Genomic DNA, 25,863 nt, shown 5'->3' on the forward strand with positions numbered 1-25,863 from the left:
CACCCTGAACCGTGGGGCTCGGAACTGCTTACTTGTACGTCCAACTTAACGGCAGATGCTCAACCAGTTTTCCATGGACCACTCCAGGCTTTCAAACTTCTCCACCTCTCTCAGACTTCATGTAATCCCTGGGAAGATCTGATCACCAAAGATGTGGCAATGCAGCCATTACACTCTGCTTGCAGAGCCTGGTCTCTACAGGCTGAGGCAGGAAATGATTTGCACCAGTGGCAGAGGCGGCAGCCAGCCTTCCCCTCAAGAAGGATACCTCCTGGGAAATGAGAAATCCTCCAGGCCAGTCAGCAAGACAGTGTTAGTTGCAGGATTAATAAATTGCTCCTATGTTTCCATATCCTCCACTGTTAATTGCTCCTATGTTTCCATATCGTCCACTGTTTACTCCGAGATGATACCGTGTCAAAATGCTAGGCACTGCAACCATGCATGCTGAAGACTGCTGGAAATCCCACAGGCTCTTGGGGTCCTCAGGATTAACACTCCTGATTTCAATTAAAGGAGAGAAACCCCAAGAGTTCATAACTTGACCTGTAACTCTGCTGAGGCATTATTATATTTTGTATATCCTCTAAGGCTGGAAAGCAGATGATACTTAGCTGATGAACGAACACTGGCCAACCTCCATCATCTAAAGCTGATGCAGCTTTATGGTGCTGTACCAAGTCTCACACACAGACAACAGTAATATCATCAAGTCACAAGCATGTTTCTTTAAAAAAAAAAGCTGAGTAAAATAGAGCTGTATTTTCATGGCAATGGGAGGACAAAGAACAGAAATAAAAGAGTGATTAAGTCATGGTGAGAACACTAGTTTTGATTAAGCAAAGGATGGAATGTCAAATTAAACAATGGCTTAGATTTAAGATGGACAAAAACAAGAGTATCCTACATGACCTAACTAAAAATAGGAAATAGAGATTTTGTGACTTTCAATTAGACTCCAGGTTTCACAAAACTGGATGTGATATGAAGAATTAATCAAGAAGGCCATTCGGGAGGACTGAAATTTCTCAGTTAAACTTTAATGTATGAAGACAAGAACAGTGTCTAACTTATTCATCACTACATGCCCAACACTTTGGATAAATTCTGGGCACACGATGGGTGCTCAGTGAATACATGCTGAAATCAGTTCTATGCTTCAGAGGCAGAGGTAAACTTGGGACATATTTCTTCTGAGACCATGGCACTATGTCCTGAATAGAATTCTAAAAATAGTTCCTTTTATAAATTGGAACTATTTTCTGCATTTCCCAGGAACAAAGCAAACAAAGGTGCTAGCCCAGATGCCGCTTTCACCACAGACAAAAACCACCACCAAAGAAGCCCTACAGTGTCAAAGAGCCACTAAAGGAAGGTGGATTCCCTGCTCTCACCAAGGAACTCACTTGTGTTTATCTTAATGAAGGGTAGGAAAAAAGTGTTAGTCACTCAGTCATGTCTCTTTGTAATCTCATGGACTATAGGCCACCAGGTTCCTCTGTCCATGGAATTCTCCAGGCAAGAATATTGGAATGGGTTGCCATTTCCTTCTCCAGGGGATCTTTCTGACTCTGGGATCAAACCCAGGTCTACTGCAAGGCAGGCAGATTTACTATCAGAGCCACCAGGGAAGCCCAGGAAGGGTAGGAAGGCACTTGCAATTATGATTTCAGGGCCTAGAACTTAAACTTAGGACACTGTGAAAGGCAATCTGAGACTTAAAATCTTTTTTTTAAGGTTAGGAATCTCATCTACTTGAGATTTATATTTAAATAGAAAACACCAAAATGATGGTAGAATCTACCCAATTCAGAAAGAAAAAAAAGAAGTCTCATTGCTAGTTAGCAATATCACATATGAAAAAATTGGAAACATTTTCACTAATCTAAAGAAGGCTTTAAAAAATATACCCAGATGGAAATAACTGAAAACTCTCTTGATCAAAACAGAGTTAAGATCAAATGGAACTTCTAAGGCAACGCTTACTGGAAACATTTTAAATTTCAGTCCGAATCTTTTCTTGCTGCCTAGGAATTGGGACAAATCATAAATCAGGCTTTAAAAATCACAGTAAGGAATCACATGAAAAGTCAGTTTTAAGGTATCACTTCGACAGTTATTTGATAGACGAAAAATCAACTACAAGAATAAATAATTGATTTGATCAATCTTTCACATAATGAGCTTTCGGTCCTTCCAGTTTTTAGTGGTACAGATGGTACTTGAATGGACATGCTTCTTTGTACACAGGAGTGAGTACACCTGAGGTTCAGTGGGACTGTTCCCAGTTGTGAGAAAGAACGAAGCAAATGCAGCAACGCAGAAAAATTTTGGAATGGTGTTAGCTGAAAAGAGTGCTTAAATAGGTCCCATTTATTTTTGTTTTTATTTCTATTATTCTAAGAGATGGATCAAAAAAAAAAAAAAAAAAACAACTTATTGCAATGTCAGAGACTGTTCTGCCTATGTTTTCCTCTAGGAGTTTTACAGTGTCCAGTCTCATATTTAGGCCTTTCATGTATTTTGAGCTTATTTTTGTGTATGGTGTTAAAGAATAATCTTTACAAAATCTTTAAAAAGTTTCATTTTTAGCATGCAGCTGTCTAGTTTTCCAAGCACCATTTATTGAAGAGATCGTCTGTCTAACATTGGGTACTCTTGCCTCCTTTGTCATAGATTAATTGACCATAGGTGCATGGGTTTATTTCTGGGTTTTCTACCCTGTTCCACTGATCTATATTTTTATTTTTGTGCCAGTACCGTACTGTTTTGATGACTGTAGCTTTGTAGTATAGTCTGAAGCCAAGAGCCTGATTCCTCCAGCTCCATTTTTCCTTCTCAAGATTGCTTCGGCTATTCAGCGTCTTTTATGTGTCACCATACAAATTTTAAACTCAAAAGCTTTTGTATAGCAAATGAAACAATAAACAAAACAGAAAGACAACCCACAGATTGGGAGAAAGTATTTGCAAATGATGTAACTGACAAGGGATTAGTCTCTAAAATTTACAAAGAGCTCATGATGCTTAATAGCATCAGTTCAGTTCAGTTCAGTCGCTCAGTCATGTCCGACTCTTTGCGACCCTATGAATCACAGCATGCCAGGCCTCCCTGTCCATCACCAACTCCCGGAGTTCACTCAAACTCATGTCCATCAAGTTGGTGATGCCATCCAGCCATCTCATCCACAGCATCAAAATAACCCAATCAAAAAATGGGCAGAAGACCTAAACAGACATTTCCCCAAAGAAGACGTACATAAGGCCAAGAGATACATGAAAAGATGCTCAACACTGCTAATTATTAGAGAAATGCAAAATCAAAACTACCTTACACCAGCGAGAATGGCCACCATCAAAAAATCCACAAATAATAAATGCTGGAGAGGGTGTGAAGAGAAGAAAACCCTCCTACACTGCTGGTGGAAATGTACACTGGTAAAGCCACCATGGAGAACAGAATAGAGACTCCTTAAAAAACTAAGATTGAGCTACCACATGACTCTGCAATCCCACTCCTGGCATATATCTGGAGGAAAACATGATCCAAAAAGAAACATACACCCAGTGTTCACTGCAGTGCTGTTTACAACAGCGAAGACACGGAAGCAACCTAAATGTCCATCAACAGAGGAATGGATAAAGAAGATGTGGTATATATATACAATGGAATGTTACTCAGCCATTAACAAGAATGAAAGAATGCCATGTGCAGCAATGTGGACAGACCAAGAGATTGTCACACTGAGTGAATTAAGTCAGAGAGAGAAGGAGAAATACCACCTGAATTTCTTACATTTGGAATCTAAAAGAAATGATACAAATGAACTTTCCTACAAAACAAAAGGAGACTTACAGACTTAGAAAATGAACTTACAGCTGCCAGAGGTAAGGGAGAGTCAGGGAGTTTGGGATGGACATGTACACACTGCTATAGTTAAAATGGATAACCAGCAAGGATAAACTGTATAGCACATGGAGCACTACTCAGTGTTACATGGCAGCCTGGATGGGAAGGGAGTCTAGGGGAGAATGGATACATGTAAGTGTATGGCTGAGTCTCTCTGCTGTTCACCTGAAACTATCACAACACTGTTAATCAGCTATACCCCAACATAAAATAAAGTTTAAAATTAAAAAAAATAAAGAAAATAGGTGCTGAATGGGGCTTAAAAAGTATATTTCCAGCTAAATAAAAAAGGGAGAGAAGAGATAGATAGACAAATTTTGTTCTCCTATCAGTAACAAAAATTCAGTAGTATGAAAATACCTCTATTGGGCAAGCTTTGGCAAAAGTTATTGAAACTAAATATGTATATATGTCAATACATATGTTATCATTACATCTACATATATATATTAAATATACATACTTATGAGAACAGTGTGCAAAATTACTTATGTAAAAGATTATTAATGGCTGTGTTGTACATCATACAAAAAGTAAAAACAACAAAAAAGGCCCTACAGTAGGGAACTGATTTAAATAACATACTCGGGACTTCCCTGGTGGTATGGTGGATAAGAATCCACCTGCCAGTGTAGGGGTTACGAGTTCAGTTCTGTCCAGGAAAAGTCCACGTGCCTCAGAGCAACAAAGCCCGTGCGCCACAACTAGTGGAGCCTGCACACTCTAGGGCCACAGGCCACAGCTACGGAGCCCGCGTGCTGCAGTTACCGAAGCCCGCATGCCTAGAGCCTGTGCCCCACAAGGGAAGTCATCAGTGAGAAGCCTGCACACCAGAATAAAGAGCAGCCTCACTCACCACAACTAAAGAAAGCCTACACACAGCAATGAAGACCAAGCGCAGCCAAAAATAAGTAAATAACGTGACATATTCATAGTATGGAATATGCTGCAGTTATAAAAAAAAAGATGAGCCTCTCTGAACACTGATACGGAAAGATCGCCAAAGCACAAACTTTAAAAGCAAGATACTGAACATTATATACAGCACTTATGATCTTTCATTATTAAAAAGGGATGAGAATATAGTCAAATGAAATGAAAAACTTACTTGTAAAGGTAATACTCTGCATGGTCTATCTCTTCTCGAGATGAAATGTTGTCCACAAACTGAAAGACGGAAAAAGAAACCCTTGGTTGAATACAAATTATGTCATATATTGAGCCTAAGTCACATACTGACCTTAAAGATAAACCAGTCGTTTTATTAGGACAGGGTTCATGTACTATGGCTCCACCCTTCATACCACTTTATCCTAATACCAACAAGAATCTACAATGGCCTCTCTTTTTCTATATGTAGAATATCCTTGGTTAGAAAAACTGTTTGAAAACTAAACACAAACCCCGCTCCGAACAAGAAAGGGCTCTTCCTACTCTACAATTAGTCACTGATATTTTCCTTTATCTTTAAATCCTGATACTTTCTCTGTTTTCCAAGTTCCAAATACATGGAAACACAATAGTTTAGAAGATGAAGACTCTAATGGCTGAAAAAACATGACCCAAAAGAGGAAAATCCAAATTTAGAGAACTTGGTCTTACATCCATTTTTCCTATCTGATTTGGTTCTGCTACGGACCAGTCAACTTATTACTGTCTACCAACCAAGTCTCCTTTTGACCCCCAAAATACCCCAGTGTGCTCCTTAACTCTAAATCTGAGAAACAGAAAAGACTCTTCTGGGGGTGAAGTGAAGTCGCTCAGTGGTGTCCAACTCTTTGTGACCCCATGGACTATAGTCTACTGGGCTCCTCCATTCTTGGGATTTTCCAGCCAAGAATACTGGAGTGGGTTGCCATTTCCTTCTCCAGGGGATCTTCCCAACCCAGGGATTGAACCCAGGTCTCCTGAATTGCAGGCAGATGCTTTACTGCCTAAGCCACCAGGGAAGCCTGGGGATGAATTGTACTCTAAAGACTCAGAGGCAAAAAGGATGAAGTAGGAAATAATGGATGTAGTGAATAAAGTTAAGACTTCAGGAGGATGGAGAGGAGAGTAAAGAGGAGAGACTTCTGAGTCCTCTTTGGAGGACTTACTAGATTTTATTTAGAAATCTTATTAAGGAGCGGATAAAATATAGTTCAAACACAGGACCCGAGACTGAAAACTAGCTCTCCTGATTGCATGCTGTGTGGCATAAACAGATGACACAGTCTCTCTGGATCCTGGTTGCTTGTCTGCATAAACAGAATAAAGGCACCTGTGCTGAAGAGTATGAAGCTCCAACCAGAAAATGTACGTGAAAGCTCTTCTGTGAAAGCTCTTTAAACTCTCAAGTGCAGCCTAAACAAACACCAGGCATTACGGCCAGAGATTTCATCCATCACATAAGGGATGAACCACTGGTCTTTCAGCTCCTCTCCAACATGAAAATTACTAGGTTATGATCAAGCTAAACAGTTTGCCCACTAAAAGGAAAGTATCAAGGAGCAGAAAAAAGCACTGAGACTAAAAGGGATGATGGTTTCTTTATTTTTCCTCTCATCGATTTAACAATCTTTTCAATTTTATGGTGTCATTAATTTCTACAAATAGTTTTCACAACTAAGATCTCAATTTAGCATCACATAAGCCTTGTGAGGAAGATACTACTGTCTCCATACTGAATGAAATTGAGAGAGGCCACAGTTGCCCCATGTCACAAAGGAAATTCATGAAGACAAGATCAGGTCGATTTCTGGGAGGCAACAGAAGAGAACTCTAATGCCACAGAGATCTGGGTTTAAAGCCCAATTTTTCTACCTATGAACTATGTAAAATTGGGAGAGTCATCATTCTGAGCCTTACATGCAAAATGGAGACAACAATGCTTATCTTACATGGCTGCTATGAGAATAGTGAGACGATGTTAAGAAACTAGTAAACAGCTGGCATAGAAGCTCATCAGTAACGGTCAATGGATCAGTTTCTATTCTTGATTCCTAGCCTAAGATTATTCTCCCATCTAATGCTCTGTAGCAGCCTAAAGTTAAAGTCTTTTACAGACTTTCTCAACTACCAAATTTACTTCCAATATTAACAAGTGAATACTACCACTTTGAAAAGTATATCAACTTTGAAAAAAATGATGGTATCATATCGTATCCTGGAAAAATTAAGTTAAATAAACAACACTGATCACTGACATTAGAGTCTGGTAAATTTATTATCTTTTGTTCCTGTCAAAGAAATTTACTACTTCATCATAAAATATCTATTAGTAATTATAAAAACATAAGATACTCTGGAAAAATATTTCCTATAAAAGATGGTCTTTATTTACACAGCCTCATATATATAAACAGTCTTTCTTGCTTTCTTTCTCTTTCTTCCTTGAAAATATAAGTTTTCTTACCCGTGATATTGTTAAAGAACTAACAGGCAGCTTTCTCTCATACGTTTTATCCATCAAAGATGCTAGATCAGCTGTGAAGACAAAGAAGCAAAAAGAACCTTGTTAACTATACATATTTCTAAAGAAAAATCTAACAAATGCAGCTCCTGCCAGATGGCTGTCAACATTATGAAGTCAGTATTAAAAGGGATGCTCTTTTTAAAAATTATTCTTAATAAATAAAGAGAATAGAGAAATATTAGTATAATTTTTTTTTTTAATATTTACTTGATTGGAGAAAGGATTGTTTTAAAAACCCCAGCATAGATTTAGCTTTTTAAAAATGGACCCGTAAAATATCTCTGGAAGAAGACACAAGAAAGTCTGTTATTATTGACAGACTCCAATGAAAGGAATTAGACGGTAGTGGCCAAGAAAAGGAGATTCTTCACTGCTTACACATTCGTTCCTTCTGTATTTTGAACCAGATAAATAAACTGATATTCAGTTCAGTTCAGTTGCTCAGTCGTGTCCAACTCTTTGCAACCCCATGAATTGCAGCATGCCAGGCCTCCCTGTCCATCACCAACTCCCGGAGTTCACTCAAACTCATGTCCATCGAGATGGTGATGCCATCCAGCTATCTCATCCTCTGTCGTCCCCTTCTCCTCCTGCCCCCAATCCCTCCCAGCATCAGAGTCTTTTCCAATGAGTCAACTCTTTGCATGAGGTGGCCAAAGTATTAGAGTTTCAGCTTTAGCATCAGTCCTTCCAATGAACACCCAGGGCTGATCTCCTTTCAAATGGACTGGCTGGATCTCCTAACAGTCCAAGGGACTCTCAAGAGTCTTCTCCAACACCACAGTTCAAAAGCATCAATTCTTCAGCGCTCAGCTTTCTTCACAGTCCAACTCTTACATTCATACAAGACCACTGGAAAGACCAGAGCCTTGACTAGACGGACCTTTGTTGGCAAAGTAATGTCTCTGCTTTTGAATATGCTATCTAGATTGGTCATAACTTTCCTTCCAAGGAGTAAGCGTCTTTTAATTTCATGGCTGCAATCACCATCTGCAGTGATTTTGAAGCCAAAAAAAATAAACTCTGACACCATTTCCACTGTTTCCCCATCTATTTCCCATGAAGTGATGGGACCAGATGCCATGATCTTAGTTTTCTGAATGTTGAGCTTTAAGTCAACTTTTTCACTCTCCTCTTTCACTTTCATCAACTGTTCAAAAATGTTTTCAGTTGGAACTTATGAAATGACTTTTACACATCCCCTGGACAAATCAGACGGCAAGGCACTCTGGCTACAATAAGTGATTTTCAGCCTCAACTATTCCTATTCTGGTTCCTTTTACCAGAACATCCATACACACACTTGGTATTCCTGAGATTACACTGTTATCTCAGAGTCTAAAAAGGTCTAGAATAACAGGCAACATACTCTCCAAAATAATTATTTCATGCCTTCTCGCTGCTTCTAGAACTTAACAGTGTGTGTGCTCCTTGCCCTTCTCCTCTCTCTCTCAGCTCACGGCTTGTGTCTTATTTCCCTCAGTATAAAACAGAAGCAATCATGGGAACCCTATGCTATCAGGCCTACCAGGCTACCAGCATCTGTATCCACAGACTCTGCCTCAACTCTTCTTTTCCTAAACAAAGGATGTAGTTCACTAAACAAACAAAAACCAAAAACGGCAAAAACTTCCTGTGACCTCCTCTTGTCTCCTCTCCAGCTACTTCTCTGCTCTGCTTCCAAGGAGTCTTCCCCAATACAAGTGTCACCACTTCCCTAGTTCCATCCTTTCTTGAACCCACTCAAATCAGGCTTTGGTTTCCTCACTCTACTGACACCAAAGTTCACCTCCGCTTTGTTAAATCCAGTGGTTAATTCTCATCCTCATCTTACCTGACCTTTCTCTAACAACAGTTGACCATTCTATCCTTCATGAAACGTTCTCCTTCTCTTTCTTGGGTTCCTTTGCAGGTACTCTTCTTGACTTCTTGATGCTGACGTGCCCTGAGGAGCAGACTCTACACCATCTGCTCGCTCCATGGGAATCTCATTCTCTCCCTCCCCATAGCTTTAATCATCATCTACAGACTACTGACTGTACACGTATGTGCCTACCCTGACTTCTGCCTGTAACTCCAGACTTTTACTTCCAACTGCATAGGTGACATTTCCTGTGGTATCTTAACATTGCTTGTCTTCTTAATTCTCCAACCTTCCACTCCAAACCTGCTTTCCTCCAAACCTTTCCCATCTCAGAAATGGCCGCATGTTAACTGGCTTACTCAGGCCAAAAACTAAGGCACCACTGTTGATTCCATTCTTTTTCATTCTCTGTAACCACGTACCAGCAAATCATATAAGTGTTAGATCTGAAAGTTATATGTTTCTCCATTACCACAGCTAACCTCTCACCTCCTGACTAGTCACCTGAACTACTGTCCCCACACCTACAACCCCATCTTTACACGGCAGTCTGACTGAGCCTCTTAAAAGATAAGTCAGATCCTGTTATTTTCTTGTCTCAGCCAGCCAAAAGTTTCCTATGACACTTGGAATAAAATCCAGAGGGGCTTCCCTGATGGTCCAGAGGCTAAGAGTCCATGCCGCCAATGGAGGGGGCCTGGGTTCAATCCCTGGTCAGGGAAATAGATCCCACATGCTGCAACTAAGAGTTTACCAGCTACAGCCAAAGATCCCACATGCTGCAACCAAAAAGATCCCAAGTGCGGCAAATGGACCTGTCACAGCCAAACAAATGCATATTGAAACAAAATAATAAAATAAAATCCAGAATATTTTCTGTGATCTACAAATGCCCACACACACTGGTCTATGTTTGTTGTTGTTTTTTTCTGTCTTTTATACTTAGAAGTAAAAACCATGAAGGCTAGGACTTACAATTCACTGACATATTCTCAGTTCCTGCAAGAGTTCTATAAAAGGCAGTCAGTATATTTAAGTAAATAAATAAAAGGTATAAAGCAAGGCAGTAAGAAAGGGAGGAAAGAAAGAGAGGAAGAAAACAGAAGCAGAGTTACCCCTTGGCACTCTCATGGACTGGTTTCAGCTCCCACTGCAGATGCCACAACGTGCGGATGCTCAAGTCCCGCAGCTGGCTCTCTGCATCTGAGGATCCACCCACCTGCATCGTGTAAAGCTGTACTGAAAACAATCCACGTACAAGTGAACCTGCACAGGTCAAACCCATGTTGTTCACGAGCCAACTCTAAAAGTTGGAGTTCCAAGTATTTTTTTTTCTCCCTGGTGAAAGAAATTAATATTAAGCAAAAAGGCAACAGGGAATCAATCAAATGCTAAGTATCTGTTGAAGACCTATTGCTGTGCACTTAACCAGTATTTTTCTCTTTTCTTTCCCTGGGGTAATGCTCTCAATGACTCTAGATATTAGGGGAAAGGAACTCTGCAAAACCACTAAAACCTGATATGATGTAAAAGTTACTAATTTTTCTTATGACTATCTTAAAGGGGTTGAAACCATGTGATTTAAAAATTTTAAAACACAAATACACACATACAAAGAAGTCCCTAAAACCTCTTCACACTAATATTGTTATAGTTATAACTAATATTGTTATATTATACTATACTATATTGTATTGTATATTAGTTATAACTAATATTGTTAAATCTAACTGTTCACAGAATGACATTAAACAGCACTCCCAAGACACCAAATCTTTATGATCTCTTCATAATCAAGGCTCTTATGTTGAGATGATAGGCAATATAAAGAATCAACTCCCTTTACTCAAAATTTAAATTTTAACCAAAAAAATGCAGGATTTGGATCTACTGGCCGAACTGAAATAACCTCCATTTCTTCGTGGGTTTCATATAATGCACAGTATGCAGCTAAACATTTGGACAGAGGTGGCTTCAGTAGTGTAGAGTCAAGATTCCACTTTAATCTTTTACACCAAGATAGCTTCAGTCAAGTGAAATCAACTGGGGCCTCAAAAAAGGCAACAGCTGTAGAGCCAGTATCTGATGAATAATATCTGCATACTGTAAGTCAGAGAAAGGTTTACTGCTAAATATAATATGCACCAACCACCTCACATGATAGCAGAGGCGTGACGGATGGAGCAGAAAACTGCACGGAGCAGGGATGGCCACAAAAGCCAGGGCAGCTGCGGCTTGCAGCGGGCCACACCACAGGCTTCTGGACGGCGGGCTCGACAGTCACAGCCACACGTCACAGTTCAGCGAGGGGCCAGCAGATGCCCAGGTTTTATTCAAAGGGATGTGCCAAAGAAGATGCCTTCTTGCCTGTCACTCAGCTCCTTAGGAACACACACTGCAGTGGACAGTTGAGGTCAACAAAGACTCTAAAGAAAAATGGGTCTGAAATTTGAATCCTTCATTTAACAAAACTTAAAGCTGTATAGACAATGTGGAAATATGTCTAGAAAATGAAATTTATGTTAGTATAAAACTGTTGTTTTTGTTTGAAGAAAAAAAATCCCTGATAGTCTAAGGACATAAAGGATTTTATTGAGGACCCCCACACTATTCGAAGTATAATCCTGGTTAAGGATTTGAAACCCTGAGAGGCTTTAAGACTTTAAAATGTCAGATTCCTAGGCTTCACACCCAGAAGGCGACTCTAATTCCATAGATTTGAGATGAGACCATGCAAACACAAATTTTTAAACAAAAGCCCCAGGAGATTGTGAGGTAGCCTGGCAAGCACTTGAGTAAATTAGTTTGAGAACTACCATGGAGGGAACACAAGACAAGTCTTGGATGTTGCTGCTAAGTTTGAAGATGATGGTATTAAACTGAATTCCATCTCAGCAATAAGGTGGACTGAAGAGCTTTAAAAAAATTCTCCCTACTATAAAAACAAAACATCTAAATAAAATGTTAAAAAAAAAACTGTTAAATATATGACTGAGCTTTCAAGAAGATAAATCTAATCATCAGAGGCTAAAGGCAAGACGGAAGCACAAGCCTTGTGTGTTTAAGGGACTACTGAGGGAGGCGGTCATCTGAGCATTTGCTGACCCCACTGACACACAGCTGTGGTTTCAATGACTTTCAGGTCACGGACAGAACCAAGGCCTTTGTAAGGTGGGAAGCTGTTTCACAGATCATTGGGTAAAGCCTGGACTGCCTAGGGTTACACCAGCAGAGAAGGTGAAGTGGAAAGTAACAGACCCTGCAAAGGGAAGCAGCGAGGATGCCGTCCCCTGAGGATTCTAGGCCACACGGTCAGCCTCACACCTGAGGCCCTAATCCACACTTCCCATGCCCTGTGAGACACACCAACTTGAGAACTGAGGTTTAAGGGGTTTAGAGAGTTGATTTTACTACATAAAATCATAGGAAATACATACTAATCTACGATAACAAACAATACCAGCAGTTTCCTGGGAAGGTGGGCAGGAAGAGCAGGAGAGGGCTACAGAGGAGGAGGAGAGACGTGGGGCTGGGCGACAGGCGTGCTGCTCCTCCTGACCCGCGATGAGCTCAGGGACAGACGCACACACACATATGTCAAAGCTTGTCAAAATGCACACTGTGAGTATGTGTGGTATAGTCTATGTAAATAACATGTTGACAAAATTGTAAAAAAGAAATTCAGCAAGTTAAAGAGCAGATTAGATACAAGTAAGGTGAGAATTACCAACCTGAAAGATCTAAAAGGAATTACAAGACAGAAGAAGACTGCAGCAGAGATTAATAAAAACGAAAAGTATAAAAAGGGCATTAAGAGATATAGAAAACAGAATATGCTCTGCTGATAGTCACTCAGTTGTGTCTGATTTCAGTGACCCCATGGACTGCAGCCTGCCAGGCTCCTCTGTCCATGGGGATTCTCTAGGCAAGAATACTGGAGTGGGTTGCCATGCCCTCCTCCAGGGGATCTTCCCAACCCAGAGATCAAACCCGGGTCTCCTACATTACAGGCAGCTTCTTTACCATATGAGCCACCAGGGAAGCCCAGGAAGGGAATACTGAATACTAATAATAATAATAATTACTGAATAATAATACTGAAGTGGGTAGCCTATCCTTTCTCCAGGGGATCTTCCTGACCCAGGAATCAAACTGGGGTCTCCTGCATTGCAGGCAGATTCTTTAAGCTGAGCTACCAGGGAAGCCCAGAAAATAGAATAGTAAGGTCTAAAATACATGAACTTGAATTTCCAGAAGACATTGTTAATAAAGAGAATGGGGAGAGTTGGTACATGATGAGCTAATAGCCAAGTGTTTTTTAGAACTGATAGAAATCACCTATTCTCAGATTCAGGAAACAAAAAAAAATCTCAAGTCAATTAAGTAAAATTAAACCCACACCATGATACATTACACTTAAACTGAAGAATAAGAAGCCAGAAGGTAAAGAAAAGCAACTATACCAACAGGTGCTTTCTCACTAGAAACAAGAGAAAACAGTAGAACAACATGCTGGGAGTAAATACAATCAAAAGAGAATTGCACATCCAACAAAACTATCTTTTAAGTTTAATGGAAAAATAGACATTTTAAAACAAAAACTGAATTTATTAGCAACACGTATCACTAAAGAAGATTTTTACAAGTTGTGTTTTTTAGAAGACGTGTTTTTGGAAGACGGAAAATGATCCTTTAAAAAAGACTTGAGATGCTATAAAGAATGCTAGGTAAATAAAATTGATTCGGTCTGAGGGAAATTGTTTAAAATAATAACGTCTTATGTGTTTACATGTTTTAAAGGACAAAACTTTAATATTAGTAACATATGGTTGGGGGTTATGTGATGGGACTAAAGGACAGCAGAGTGTGATTAACCCTAGAATTTAAGGTAAATATGTACCCTGGAAGTTATGAAGCAATCATCTAAAAGATGTAGAGTTAGAATGGTAAAATCTACCATTCTAAAAGAGTAGAAATAGAGGATATAATTTTTGGAGGGGGAAAATGCAAAAAACAAAAATACCAGAACTAATTGAAGAGAAGATAGGAAAAAAAAGAACAAAGATGGGACAAATCACAAAACATGGCAGAAATAAATCCAAATAAACCACTGATCATAAAATGACAATGTAAATGCACTAAACTTTCCAATTACAAACATGACAATTGTCAGATCAGTTTTAAAAATACATAATCCAGCTATATAAATCATATGAACATGTGAAGAGTTAAAAATATCTGTATGAAAAATATACTAGGCAAAAAAGTAGCCAAAAGAAAGCTGGTGCAGCTATATTAATATCAGACACAACAGATTTAAAGTAAAAAGCTTTTCTTTTTCAGGTTAGATGGTCATTACATAATGATCAAAAATCCATTTTTTCAGGAAGATAATTTTAACCTGGTGTACATCAAAGTAACACAGCTTCAAATTTTATAAAATTCTGAGAAAGAAAATGATAATCTTTTTAATGATCATAAAATCTATAGTAGCGATGTGCTAGGAAAGAAGCCTCTTATAAAGCAGGGTAGTCTCTGGGTCAAAGTTGGATGAGGAAGGTCTCTGAAGGAAGGATGGATCCTCTATTGAACTCTGGGAGATTTAGATGAGAAATTATTAGATGGTTTCAGTTTTTCATGATTTCTGTGTTAACTGTACATCAATGTTAACCATTCAGTCAATGTTAAGCTCTTTCTGGATGTAGGACCATCTGCATACCTTATCTAATTTATATAATTCTTAAAGAACTAGATACAAGTTATTATTTTATTTCCTAAAAGAAGTGATCTAGAAAGCACAGGCTGAAACTGTTTTTGTTTCCCACATTTAAAAAAGAAAAATAGGGAGAGATGACCAATACCATGTATGGAAATAATAGAAGGGATTAGGAAAAATTAACCTAGGAACCATTCTGAATATAAATATTTAGATTTTCTTCTATTTGTCTGTCACCAGAAGCTATAAAACAATAACAGAAAAAATGTGAAGGCAAGCTTTGTACACACATATACTAAGACTAAAGGAAGATGATGTACACAGGCCAGACCCACCTCTAGAACTGTCAACAGACAGTCATTATGAAATCTAGTGAATGAATATATGTCACAGATATGCGAACAGGAAAGCAGTCCTCAGAAAATCTCCATCAAGCTCCAAGAGCAGGATTTGGAAAACTACTGCAACAAGCCAAAAAGCTCCACAGCTGAAATGACACAGCAAAACTAAACCTCAGCTAATGAGAGAAGTGTCTAGATAATTTGAGAGATGGTCACAGTGCTTGGTTTCAACTTGAATTCTGCTCCCCTACCTTCCTGCCAAAAACAAAAAACCAGAAACAAAAAGGCAGTAACTAACACTAAAAGGTATCCCTTACTTAATAATTACTTATCAAATGAAAATATCAGAAATAAAATATTTAATTCAGTAGGGCTCAAGAAGCAATTCAGTTCAAGTCACCTAGGCCCTTGCCCCTGGCAGGGTGAGCGAACAAACATCTCATGGAACCCAGGGACTTCCCCCAGGAGACCCTCAGCATGATTTGTCCTGAATCCTATTTACTGCAAGCCCCAGTCTGTAATTCAACAGCTGCTAACTGGCTGATGTTGCTAACTTTCACTCTATATCTCCCCAGTAGATCTGCACAGCTAATGAAATTTCAGAGACAAAGTACAGAAGCAGTCTAAAATGGAAATCTTCTGATCTGAGTTGTAAAGTTCAAGAACTCCCAGGACTTTACAGAGCCTAATTGAAGAACTAAGGCTCTTTCAATAAAAAATATCAACTGCAATGGATTAAAGTGTCTGGAATATGTAAGTCCATGAATTCATGCTATTAAAAAGAATTAAAACCCTCATTGACAACCTTTGGAGGATGGTAGGTGGTCAATCTGGAGAAGGCAACAGCACCCCACTTCAGTACTTTTGCCTGGAAAATCCCCTGGATGGAGGAGCCTGGTAGGCTGCAGTCCCTGGGGTCGCCAAGAGTCCGACACGACTGAGCGACTTCACTTTCACTTTTCACTTTCATGCATTGAAGAAGGAAATGGCAACCCACTCCAGTGTTCTTGCCTGGAGAATCCCAGAGATGGGGAAGCCTGGTGGGCTGCCGTCTATGGGGTCACACAGAGTCGGACACAACTGAAGTGACTTAGCAGCAGCAGCAGGTGGTCAATTAATTATTTCCAAAGCTGCCTCTTCCATACAAACTATAACTCAGGATAACTAAACTGCTGATGAAAAGAAATTCTTTAACAAAAATTTTCTGGGTAATAAATGAGGACAAAATTACAGAAATAAAATAGCAACATTTTGCAGCTTCTAATGAAATAGATCTAAGCAATGCTCACAAATGGCCTTTAACATTAACATGACAACCAAATGCTGTGTGTCTCCTGACAACAGTAAATGACACTTCTTATGAAGTACTCATGTCAAAAGAAAAAACAAAAATACAAAAAATCTGATCAAGCTTTTCTCTCAATTGCCAGTTTTACAAGGATGGTAAAGGAACATATTAAATACCACCATAAGGATGAAAACGGCAAATCTAGAATGTGGGAAACTACAAAAGACTCATTTTCTTCAAGAAATAAACGAAGAGAAACCTACAGATTAAAATCATGTCAACATATTGCAATGTATGGACCTTATCTGAAATCCATTTCAACAAACTATAAATTAAAAAGAAGTGTATAAGACATCTGAGGAAATGTGAAATTGAGCAAATATTTAATAATGTTAAGGAATTACTAATTTTTAGTAATGGTATGAGTGATAGTGTAGTTATATATGTATATTTTAAATCCTACCTATTTTTATATCAAAATAAGTATAAAATGATCAGATAACAAGAATTTATGAAAAAGTAATCTGGTGAGGTAGTAGGGGCTTCATGAAACAAGACTGGCAGGGAATTGATAACCACGATTCTGGGTGACAGACCCTGGGGGTTCATTATATACTATTCTCTCTACCTCGGCATGTTTCCATTAAAAGACTTAAAAAGAGGTAAGATAAGGGGAGAAACATAACCAGCTGCATTGCCTGGACCTTATGTGCATAATCATTAAAAAATGTATCAGTATTAAGGAAACTTGAACACTGACTTGATATTTCATATTTAAATGATTATTAATACTATAGGTGTTACAACAGTATTAGAAATATCTTTTTGAGGTATGTACTGAAAAAGTATGGGTAAAATGATATATTGTCTGAGATCTGTCTCAAAATCATCCAAAAGATCAGGATGGGGGAATAAGCAGATGTATAGATGAAGTAAAGACTAGCCATGCGGTAGTAACTGTTGAATAAAAGTGATGGGTAAAGAAGATTGCTTATACCATTCACTCTACCTCTGTATGTTTTACATTTTCTATCATAAAACAGTTTAAAAAGTAATAATAACCTATGGCATTCATTAGAAGTCAGAATAATGGTTTGAAGAGGGGAATGGGAACCACAGTAAGGGCTTCCGGAGCGGTAGGAATGTTCTTTTACACAAGTTTGTTCACTTTGTGATAATTCATCAATCTGTACATTACAATTCGTGCACTTTTCAATATATAGTATACTACAATCAAAAAATATTTTTTAAAAGTAAGAGATCCACTGCTTCAGTGCAAGAGAAGACAGTCAGGCAGAGTTGCAAATAACTACAGCAATCACTAAGAAATCTACTTCTGAGCAGAAAGACAAAAGAATACTATATATGTGCGTACTAAGTCGCTTAAGTCACGTCCTACTCTGTAAGATCCTATGGATTTTAACGTGCCAGGCTCCTCTGTCCAAGGGTTTCTCCAGGCAAGACTACTGCAGTTGGTTGCCTACTCTTCTCCAGAATAATGTATAACCCTAAGTGAATGTTGGATCTGGTCTCGTTTTCCTCAACTCCAAGGGAAATAGCAGCTGCCTCAGCCTGCTGTTGAGTGCCTGTGAAGTGCTTAGCACAGAGCCCAGCACAAAGACTGCAGTGACGAAAAGGTGCCTTCCGACTCTTGTCAGAGGACCCGGCCTGCACTCATGGCCTGCCTGCCCCCAGATTACGTATACTGCACTCCTGGCTTTAATCTAGACCTCCGCAATAATAAATTACTCTCAGAAGGGAAACTGGACAGATCCCCATCATCCCTCACTCAAAGTTCTAACACAAAACCATTAATGAGACTGAACAGAGGCACCGCAGCTGCACAGTGATTCGAGAGCATCCAGGTCTCCTCCGCCAGTATTTGTGGAAGCAAAATCACTTAAGATGAGGGAAGCCAAAGCCCCACACCCACACATCTTCGCTCCCGGCAGCGCGATCCACTGCACCCCACTCCATGCCCTCCAATGGGGACGCGCGGAGTAAAAGCCTCATATCGCCCCCTGCGCCTTCCCCCAATCAGCGAGCCCGCACCAGAACACAGCGCCCAATCAGAGCGCTCCACATGCCAAAGGCAGCCCTCCACGCACGTCCAAAAGGAAACGCTTCCCAAAGGGCAGTGCCCGAACACCGGGCTCCACTGGCTTCTGGGGTCTCCGGAGGAGTCACACTGCCACCTACTGTCCGATCATGGGAATGCAGTCCCAGGTGTACCGCCTGATTCTCAGGGCCACAGCCTAGCCAGAAGGCTCAAATACAGAATTTGGAAGCTTCCCTGGTGGCTCAGTGGTGAAAAATCCGCCTGCCAGCCCAGCCAGAAGGCTCAAATACAGAATTTGGAAGCTTCCCTGGTGGCTCAGTGGTGAAAAATCCGCCTGCCAGTTCAGGACACACGGGTTCAATCCCAGATTAGGGAAGACCCCACAAGCTGCGGAGCAACTATGCCCCTGCGCCACAACTACTGAGCCTGTGCTATAGAGCCCTGGAGCCCCGCCTACCCGCGACCACTGAAGCCTGTGCGTCCTAGTGCCCAGGCTCTGTAGCAAGAGCCATCACAATGAGAAGCCTGCACACCTGCTCCACCAACCAGAGTGCCCCCCGCCCCGCTCCCGCAACTAGAGAAAAGCCTAAGCAGCAAGGAAGACCCAGCACAGCCAAAAATAAATTAAAAAAAAAAAGAATTAAGGAAAACGTGCAGTGATACCACACATGAATGCAAGTTTTAATAATATTGTTACACAGTAGGAAGAAAATATTGTCTTAGCCTCTTTTTTTCCAAGCAGTTTGAGTTTCCAAACCTCATCTCACCTCACACCCCAAATTATTCCTTTCACATATTTCTGCAGCAGCTACTATATGTCAGAGTATGATCTGGAGCAGGCATTATCATCATCCCTAATTGATAGGTACAGGAACCCAGTTAAGAGACATAGGTTCTGAAAGCTGGCAGAGATGGGAAAAACACCCAGACATTTTCACTTCAAGTGCACACTCTTGACCACATCACACAAGGTACAAAGTGCTGTAAGATACAGGATGAGGAAAAAATCACTTCTGACTTGATAGGGCCCGGGATGTACAGAAAGGATTATTGGCAGGATAGTATTCAGGAAATGGTGGCTGGTATGTACTGCTTTTCTAAGTACATTAATCTTAACAGAGAGGAGACAGTTACCTCCTGTTATGCTTATTCTTTGGCAAAGAGCATCTGCTCACTCAAGAATCTATGACAATATTTCCTAGGTTTGTCTCTGAATAACAGAGCTGATCCATACCAAAGCACCAAATATAATGGCTGTTTCCTAATTTTCCCTTCATACCTAGGAAAGTGTTAATAATAGCTTTTATGCAATTCTTCATCTTCATTTCTGTACTTCCACAGCACTTTTCATATAATTCATATATGGCACATCAGAATAAGCTTTGCAATATAATTAACTGAGCCCATGTTGCTTTCATCATTAGAATAGTGGTTCCCAAAAGAGTACCAAAAGGCCCTCAAGGACATTTCAGAATACACAGTGGTATTTTTTCTTTCTTGACTGTCAAAATGACTGTAGGACATTACTGGTAGAAGGGGCTTCCCTGGTGAATCGGCGGTAAAGAATCCGCCTGCAATGCGGGAGACCCGGGTTCGATCCCTGGGTTGGGAAGATCCCCTGGAGAAGGGAACAGCTAAGCACTCCAGTATTCTGGACTGGAGAATTCCATGGACTGTACAGTACATGGGGTCGCAAAGAGTCAGACATGACTCAGCACCTTTCACTTTCACTTTTCACTGGGTAGAAGTCAGAAATGGTAACAGGCAGTACCGACACTGACAGCCACAACAAACACTGGCCCTGCTGGGGGCAGCATGTTCAGTATAGAAGGAAGATACAAACACGGATGACAGGAAGGCAAGGAAGAGCTCTGCAGAGAGATGAACTCAGGTTTCAGAACGAACTCATGATTTGTAAAATACGTACGTGTAAGCTCATATACATATACGAGAATACACGTATGTTTACGTGTGTATGTGTACACATTTTTCCTAGCTCTGTCCACTAAATGGGCAAAGCCGCAAAAATTCCACAGTGGCAAGGGGACGCCTAGTGCACAGACCTTGGTTTCTAATACCATTCCCCAGTAAAAGGAACCAGCGCTCTTTGGAGAAATTCAGTTGGCCCTTGAACAAAACAGGTTTGAACTGTGCAGGTTCACTTACACATGAATTTCTTTCACTAAACGTGTACTATAGGATTACACGCATGATCCACAGTTGGTTGAATCCATAGATGGAAACTTGGCTTGGAAGAAACCACTTATAGGGAGGACCACCTAGAAGCTATATGAGGATTTTTGTGCTGAGGGCGGGTGCCCTTCACCCCCATTGTTTAAGGGTTAATTGAAACTGATTTCAGGGTTACAGCAGGAAAGGTACAAGATGGAACACTGGGAGCCAGCTTGAAAGGGATTCTATTAGCCAAATTTGAGACAGTTCAGGAGAATCTGACTAACAAAATGATCGTAAGGATGGTAATGAATCATTAAAAGAAAAAAAGCAATTTACAAGATTATATTGATAATAAACAGAGAAAGAGCAAGAAGTGGGAGAAAAGGGAGGCCTCCTGTTTACAGTAAATACTGAGTACTAATTAGTAAATGTGGAAGTATTAATGAATTTGGAAAACCATCATGATAAAGACTGATTCTGCAGATGAAATAAAGTCAGGATGCATGGTAACTAACTATATGATAAAAATTGCCGAGGTCCAGCCCCGGCTGATCCAGGGTATTCCAAGGGGAGACGGCGTCGGCGACTATTTAAATATTCACCGAAGATATAAAGAGTAATAGAATGAGGATAACTCAGTAGGAAAATTCAGTGGAGAAAAGAGGCGGAGTAGCTTGGTTTAAGCGGAAAATCAATATAACCTGTGACACCAGGTTAGCTCTGACCACGGAGGCCGCAGGCGCCCTCTAGAATAGCGGAAGGTGCCCCACCTTAGACACCTTCTTGAGTGGGTCTTAGAAGCCCAGGCAAATAAATGGTCGCAGAGGACCTCCGCGCTCCAGAGGGAAACTTCGGCCAGAAATTGAAAAGAAAGAATGACATGGGGAGACCAAGCTTTGGTGAGCAAGGCCCGTAGCTTTATTTTCAACAGGGGTTTTTATACCCTAAGTTACACATAGAGGATAATAGGGGATGCAAAGTCAGCGGTCTTTGATCCTTATCAAAACCAGGGTTTCTTTCCTGCAAATTTATCGTATACAAATGGTTTGGGTGATTTACATCATCTTCTGGCCAGAAGGCCTATTAACATTTTATGACTCTTAACAAAGGTTTGTCAACGGTAAGACTTATTTTCTCTAAGAGTAATTATTTTAAGGTTTGGCGCCATCCTCCGGAGATGTTAGATAAAGTTACATTCCTACAGGGCAGAGGTGCAGTGCGTTTACAACAAAGGAAAGAATTTATTACCTTAAGGATCTAAAGTTGCTAACACCAAGACCACTACTTATTTTTTCTACATACCAACTATATTAATTAATACACATTCAAGGATACAGTACAGGGGATGTGGAAACTTGGCAGCAACCATTGGCTCATCAATGAAATCTTTTACTAGTTTTATTCTGACAGTTTCTAACTCTCTCAGAGGCTCTAAGCTATTTGAATATCTTAAGCTTCCCGTGCCTCTCTAGGCTGGGAGACTGTAAACAATCGTATGCATAGCTGTAGGAGTCCGGGTAAACTTGTCAGGCAAGTTAGAGAGCTATCTGAGGGGTTTAGATTTAAACACTCCTAATGCCCAGGAACTTTATTAATTGGAGCTGTAAGTTAACTCTTGGTCAGAGAGAGCGAGATGGTGGTGGGGGACAGCCCCTAGTAAAGTCAGAGGTGAGAGCACAAAGCAATAAAGTAGGCAGACTCTGGTTTTTTGGGGGGTAGATGCTCAAGAATATCCAGGGGGACTCCTGAGGCTCGATCCCACCTTTGCGTATGCCAAGCCTCCTTCCTCATGACCTTTGTCACGAGTGGAGTGCCTCTTGCCGGCTCCCGGCATCAAATGAACAGAAAACAAGACAAAATAATGTTTACATAATCCAGAGAGACTGTCAAGGCAAAAATGAAAGAGAAATTTACAAGAAAGAAAAAATAATTCTGCCACATGTGAAACAATAGTCTAATTCTTTTTAAGACTTAAAATATGCTTATTTGATTGGATTATTATTAAAGCATTTCACATATATCTCAAGAATATATAGTAACAAACATCGAGTGATTGGAAACGACATATATAATAGCATGGTGAGTACCTACCCAGGTGACAATCTTCTTTTTCTCTTGCTTCCCATTTGCGGCTGTCCTCATATGCTGCAGAAAGTAGGTATCTTTTACCTGAGGAAAAACACAATTACCTCAACAGGCATGGTTTCAATACATGTTCAATTTATACATCTGTTTTTATTAAGGGTATCTTTGCCACATTTTCCATTTACTAGACTATTTAAAGATATGCTATGAAACTGTAACCAATATTGCACAGGTTTACAATTCAGTTCATGACAACATGCATTCAACCTCTCACAGGAAGAAAATGCAGAAAACCTGTTCAAATTTCTAACATTACTAGTAAAACTGCTGCTAATTTTGTTCCTAATACTTTAGACCTAGGAGCCATTTGTTTCCACTGACAAAGAGCCTAGATAAGCTTTAAAATTCCTTCTTAGAACCCAAAATACTTGCTGAATGGTTGCTTAACTCATTAAACGACTGTTTATCATCATTAGTTAGTCCTAAAAATTTCCATCTGACTTGGATCAGCACATTTACCCTTATTTCACATACAGCAAAGAGTACCGAGCACCCAGTGGGTAAATAAGGAGTCTAACCAGCCAGATCTGGGGTGACCCACGAGATGATGCCTGTTCAACGACCGGCACGCAACAGTGCTCAGTACACAAGAGCTCAAGGAAGAAATGAGAAAGAAGGAATGACAACTGAAAATGAAACTTATTATCCTTCAAAGACACAATCAACAAAGTGAAAGGGTAACTCAGAACAGGAGGAAAATATCTGCACATCATTTATCTGATTAGAGACTTTTACCCAGAATCTCAGGTTCCTCAGAAACCTCTATGCAGGTCAAGAAGCAACAGTTAGAAACGGACATGGAACAAAGGACTGGTTCCAAATAAGGAAAGGAGTACATCAAGGCTGTATATTATCACTCTGCTTATTTAACTTTTATGCAAAGTACATCATGCAAAATGCCAGACTGGATGAAGCACAAGCTGGAATTAAGACTGCCAGGAGATATCAATAACCTCAGATATGCAGATGACATCACACTTATGGCAGAAAGTGAAAAGGAACTAAAGAGCTTCTTGATGAAGGTAAAAGAGGAGAGTGAAAAAACTTGGTTAAAACTCAACATTCAAAAAGTGAAGATCATGGCATCCTGTCCCATCACTTCATGGCAAACAGATGGGGAAACAATGGAAAGAGTGACAGACTTAATTTTCTTGGGCTCCAAAATCACTCCAGATGGTGACTGCAGCCATGAAATTAAGACACTTGCTCCTTGGAAGGAAAGTATATTCAAAAGCAGAGACATTACTTTGCTGATAAAGATCCATCTGGTCAAGGCTATGGTTTGTCTAGTACTCATGTATGGATGTGAGAGTTGGACCATAAAGAAGGCTCAACACTGAAGAATTGACGCTTTTGAACTGAAGTGTTAGAGAATACTCTTGAGAGTCCTCTGGACTGCAAGGAGATCAAAACAGTCAATCCGAAAGGAGATCAGTCCTGAATATTCATTGGAAAGACTGATGCTGAAGCTCCAATACTTTGGCCACCTAATGTGAAGAACTGACCCGCTGGGAAAGATTGAAGGCAGGAGGAGAAGGGGACGACAGAGGATGAGATGGTTGGATGGCATCACCGACTCGATGGACATGAGTTTGAGCAAGCTCCAGGAGATGGTGAAGGACAGGTAAGCCTGGCATGCTGCAGTCCATGGGGTCATAAACAGCTGGACACGACTGAGTGACTGAACAACAAATAAGGGGGGAAAAAAAAACTCTTACAACTTAAAATTTAAAAAGACAACTCAACAGAAGAATGGGCAAAGGATCTGAACAAACATTTCTAAAACATACACACACATATAAATAGCACACACATAAATATATGGCCAATAAGTATATGGAAAGATGTTTAATATCATTTCCCATTAAGGAAATGCAAAATATACTGAAATACAACTACACATCCACTTAGGATGGCTATGATCAAAAAGGCAGATGACAACAGCTGTTGATAAGGATGTAATCTGGCTCATACACCGCTGGTATGAATGTGAAATGGTGCAGCCACACTGGAAAAGTTTGGCAGTTCTGCAAAATGTTACCATGGAGTTACTAGGTAACCCAACAATTCCACTCCTACATATATACCTAAGAGAAATGAAATCACGGATCCACACAAAAAATTGTACACAACATTATTCATAATAGCCAAAGGGAAAGATGCAAATATCCATCAATTTATGAATGGATAAACAAAATGTGGTATATTCTTATGAAAGGAATATTATTCAGCAATAAAAAGAAGTACTGATACATGCTACATGGATGAACCTTGAAAATATTATGCTAAGGAAAAAGAAGCCTGTCACCAAAGATTACATATTACAATATTCCATCCATATGCAATGTCGGCAATAGGGAAATCTATAGAGACAGAGGTGTATTGGTTGCCTAGATCTGGAGGGTAGAGGAGCAGGAAAACCTGGGGGAAATGGGGTATGACTGCTAATGAGTACAGGGTTTTTTCTTCAGGTGATGAAAATCTCCTATATTGATCGTGGTGACAGCTGCTGCACAACCCTGTGTATGTAACAAAAAAACTAAGCAAGCATTAAATTGACCACGTTAGATGAATGTGAACTAAATCTAAATAAAGCTGTTTAAAAAAATTGAAAAGGAATGAATGGCAGACAGCTCCCTGAAGGTCACAGCAGACCATAACCAAACACAGCTAGAAGGCATGGGAGCTGATCACACACACCATTAGGACGCTACTGTTATTCTCTATCCATTTCCCAACTAAAACAAATATAAACACACCTGTGTGTGTTTATACCCAAACCAGCACCTCCCTTGTCTTCAGCAGGGAGTCTAGTCAGACTTTACTAGAATAATACGTGTAAATTTGAGGTCTAAAGCTTAAGCAAAGATGCAATAATATTAAAAGCTCCCAAAGATTGCCTCAAAAGGGAA

The 25,863-nt window shown here is 40.0% G+C and overlaps 1 protein-coding gene across 5 annotated transcripts in view; it reads right to left on the bottom strand.

Moving 5' to 3' along the window:
• MRPS27 (mitochondrial ribosomal protein S27) overlaps positions 1-25,863 on the bottom strand; it is a 101,315-nt gene that overhangs the window by 67,325 nt on the left and 8,127 nt on the right. For 2 of the 5 annotated variants that reach the window (XM_070357579.1, XM_070357577.1), the window contains exons 2-4: positions 22,898-22,975; positions 7,304-7,374; positions 5,018-5,076 (exon numbers count right to left, since the gene is read on the bottom strand). In XM_070357579.1, coding sequence (XP_070213680.1) covers positions 5,018-5,076; positions 7,304-7,374; positions 22,898-22,975 — 208 coding nt within the window. The other 3 variants (XM_070357582.1, XM_070357581.1, XM_070357578.1) reach the window with 3 other exon arrangements.

The sequence above is a fragment of the Bos mutus genome, chromosome 20 (assembly GCF_027580195.1).
Source record: "Bos mutus isolate GX-2022 chromosome 20, NWIPB_WYAK_1.1, whole genome shotgun sequence".
Taxonomy (NCBI): domain Eukaryota; kingdom Metazoa; phylum Chordata; class Mammalia; order Artiodactyla; family Bovidae; genus Bos; species Bos mutus.